Below are 3,568 nucleotides of genomic sequence, written 5' to 3' on the forward strand. Positions count from 1 at the left end.
GCTTCTCCTCTCAGGTTGCTGTCCTGAAAGATGATTGGGGAAATTCCCCGTTATACTAACCGGTAACAGTATTTCTGGCTATCTTCCAGGACAGCAAGCTTTCTTCCAACCCGTTTTCCTTTGGTTGTGTTCATGGTGTGTTTCTCTCGTGCACTGGTGGAGGTAGCCTTCTTTATTCTCAACGGAGGGGCGAGGGGGATGGGAGGGGTTATTAAACTGTTCTAATTGTGTTTCCTGTAGAGGGAAGAGCCTCAGGTTGCTACCTCTTCTGTTACCAGTAAATTCTGTTATCATTCTGTTACCAGTAAATCTAAAGTGGAATTTTGAACAGCTTTTCATTTTAAGCAAGAATTGCAGTAGATTGAATATGAGTAGGGACATCCAGACTTTTGTGCCTGTTTGTCTGTTTTTGACAGACCGAAACAATGTTACAAAACAGAAAAAGTAAAAATATCACTGTTCTGAAGTTAAAGGAGAACTATGAGGTGAGTGACTTTCACTCAGCCTCATAATCTGAGCCGACCTGTGACAATTTAACTGTCACAGGTCGGCTCAGTAGATCGGGAAGTGAGCGAACACATACCCGGCACTCGCTCACTTCTCGATCCTGTGCCGGCAGAGAGCCCTGACAGGGGAGGGACTGGATTCCCCCCTCCCCCACGGATGGGGCGGGTATAGCTGGCTCTGCCTCTAGATAGGCAGAGCCAGCTGTCACTCACGCAGATGGGTGGATCCAGACATAATTGTCGGGATCCGTTCCGGCGTCTCAGTATACCGCAAGCTGTAGCTCGCGGTATACTGAGCATAGGGTGACGGGAGGATGCTAGTTTGTGTTCTCCCGTTACCCTTAGGAGAACTATGGGGAAAAGCCCTAACCCCATAGTTCTCCTATAAATTGACAGATAAGATGCTAAATTTAGACCGAGTCTGAGTAAGTAAGAAATCCTTAACAAAAAACCTCCAACACAATAAACAATACAAATGTTTATTCAATATTTTTTTCAAGATATATGAAAACTGCACAAATGTCATCTGTCATAGAATACATAATTGAGCTTCATTGAATTGAAAATAAACATTCCCACCCCTCATTTGTGCACATTTTGAACATCCAACTTATATACACATATAAAAAAAATTATAATACAAAATATTATAAACTGCTATATACACATATTTATATAGATATATTTTATATAATATTGTACTTCCATTTATACAGTTCCAATGTTTTAAACAAGGTCAATCGTAATCTTGGCGTCATTCTTTTATGTCCAGGACGTGTCTCGAGAAGGCAGAACTGCAAGAAAGCAATGGCTGGGATTAATAGCAGCCCTCACATTCATCAATGTATAATACTATTGGAGTCATCATACTATGGCCTGATTTCAGTATCTGCCACAACAAAGTTTTGAAATGTTGCCCTTAATTGTGTATTTTTAGCAAATAATTTTGTGTAGATGGAGAAACATGTACCTGGAGAGTATTTTATATATTTCATTACTGAAATTACTGTTCCTTTTCTCTAGATTTCATACAAATGATGTATGGGGCACCCTCTGATGAACGAAACAATCAATGCATCTATCTATCTATCTGTCTGGGCAGTGCAGCTATCAAGGATTGTTCAGATTGTGAAGTTGATTTACTAAAGGCAAATAGGCTGTTTTCCCATTAGCTTATTAAATGAGGTGAATCTCTGCTGACTTCCATCATCCAATCATGAGCAAGTAAAAATACTGTTTTTTTAATTTTCCTTGAACGTGATTGTGTATGCTTTAAAGTGAATTTTCACCACATTCACCAAGCTGAAGGAAAAATCCCTTGCAAAGTGAACAGCATATTTACCATTACGCTACATTTTCCACTCTACACAAAAACCCTCAAAAAGGAGAAATTTCCAAGTCATTGTAAAAATCCCCTTCTTGCACCATTTTATCGTGTTAAAGCCACACTCCAGGGGGAAAAAAAATGATGGCAAGTAATGCGTAGAGGAAGGGGGTGCGACCGGAGCACTCTACTGCTTGAGTCGCATCCCTCACTGCTCTGTGTTGTATAGGAGATGGCATGCTGTAAGGCAAGGGTGGGCAACTCCGGTCCTCCAGCTGGGCTTTAACTACAAATTCCAACATGCCTCTGGGAGTCATGTCTGTGAATGTCAGTCTTGCAATGCCTCATGGGACTTGTAGTTCCACAACAACTGGAGGGCCAGAGTTGCCCACCCCTGCCGTAAGATAAGATTTGTATACTTTGCATTAGCCCTCTACATACAACACCCAGCTTTTTAAAGGTAATTTACACACCCAGAGTGGTGTGTAAATTATATTTTTTTCTTGGCGTGTGACTTTAAATCTCCCTTTCAGCTCCATGACAAAGCTCACACTCAACTGTTTTAATTTTAAAACAGTAAAAAAGTGTGGCCCATCCCCAGGGCCGAATTAACATAGGGGCGGGTGGAGCTCCTGCTCCAGGCCCTCTTCTGCAAATAGGCCCAGCCAGCCCGATGGCAATCCAGGCTGGCCGTGACCAGGTAGCGGCGGCCCTCTAATCAGGCATATTAGAGGGCCGCACTCGGGGGTTCTGGTGAGGAGCAAGCAGCCACCCAAGCAGAGAGCCGCATCTGCCAGTTTCACTCTGCATACCCCTGGCCTGGTGAACAGCCTCCCGAGAGCCTGAACAGCCACCCCCCCCTAAACCCCACACGGCTCTCCTGAGACCCTGGAGACATCAGGTCGCGAACTCAGAGTATGTAGCTTATTATTAATTATTATTAATATTATTCTGTATTGCTGGGATTTGTAGCCCTCTATAGTTGGCAGTATTCTGCATTGCTGTATGATGTATTGCTAAGATTTGTAGTCTCTAAACAGCTTGCAGTCAGTGGCAGATCTACCAGGGTTGCAGCTGCAACCGGGCCCCAACGCGCCACCACTGACTCCAAGCTGTAGAGAGAATGCTAATCACAGCACGGACAGGAGGAAAAGGGCCCCAGTGACCGTTGCCATTTCCATAAAAAGGCCTACCAAAATCCTTAGCACCAGGCCTGTGATTAATTTATCTGGGGTGCCCAGATACACCTTGCACTGAAACCAGCAGCTGAATTATAGGTATAAACAGTATAACTAAAAATCAGGAATTCTGCAATGCTGCGACAGCTCGTCATTGGGAATAATGACAAAGTTATTTCAAATGTGACTAACAAGCCTCATCTTTGCCAATTTAAAGAAGACTTCCACCCAAATCTATTAATTTCATTATAGTAGAAAGAAGTAAGAGGCAGTCATTGTTTCAGACCATACTTACCTCCGCAGGCCAACATGATGATTCCATCTCCTCCAGTGACCTCCCCCTCACCTTACTGATCACTCCTGGATATTAAGGGGTCAAAGAATCCCCATTGAAGGTAATGGGCCCAAAATATAGTATTGACAGCAGTTGGTGGAAGAAACTGAAGATTCTGCTACTATGATCATCACACTGGGGCTACAGGGGTAAATCTAGCAGTTCACACAGAGTACCCCCTCTGTCCTAGATGAGATTTAAAAAGATCTCTGGTCTATTTAAAAAA

General features: G+C 43.1%; 1 protein-coding gene across 1 annotated transcript in view; it reads right to left on the reverse strand.

Annotated features, from left to right (window-relative positions):
- Positions 1-1,142: 1,142 nt before the first annotated feature.
- RASSF7 (Ras association domain family member 7) overlaps positions 1,143-3,568 on the reverse strand; it is a 14,334-nt gene continuing 11,908 nt past the window's right edge. The window contains exon 5 of the mRNA XM_018556040.1: positions 1,143-1,300. Coding sequence (XP_018411542.1) covers positions 1,269-1,300 — 32 coding nt within the window. The 3' untranslated portion in view covers positions 1,143-1,268. The remainder of the gene's footprint in view (positions 1,301-3,568) is intronic.

This window comes from Nanorana parkeri, unplaced genomic scaffold (genome assembly GCF_000935625.1).
Source record: "Nanorana parkeri isolate BGI_ZX_2015 unplaced genomic scaffold, ASM93562v1 scaffold222, whole genome shotgun sequence".
In the NCBI taxonomy this organism is placed as follows: Eukaryota; Metazoa; Chordata; class Amphibia; order Anura; family Dicroglossidae; genus Nanorana; species Nanorana parkeri.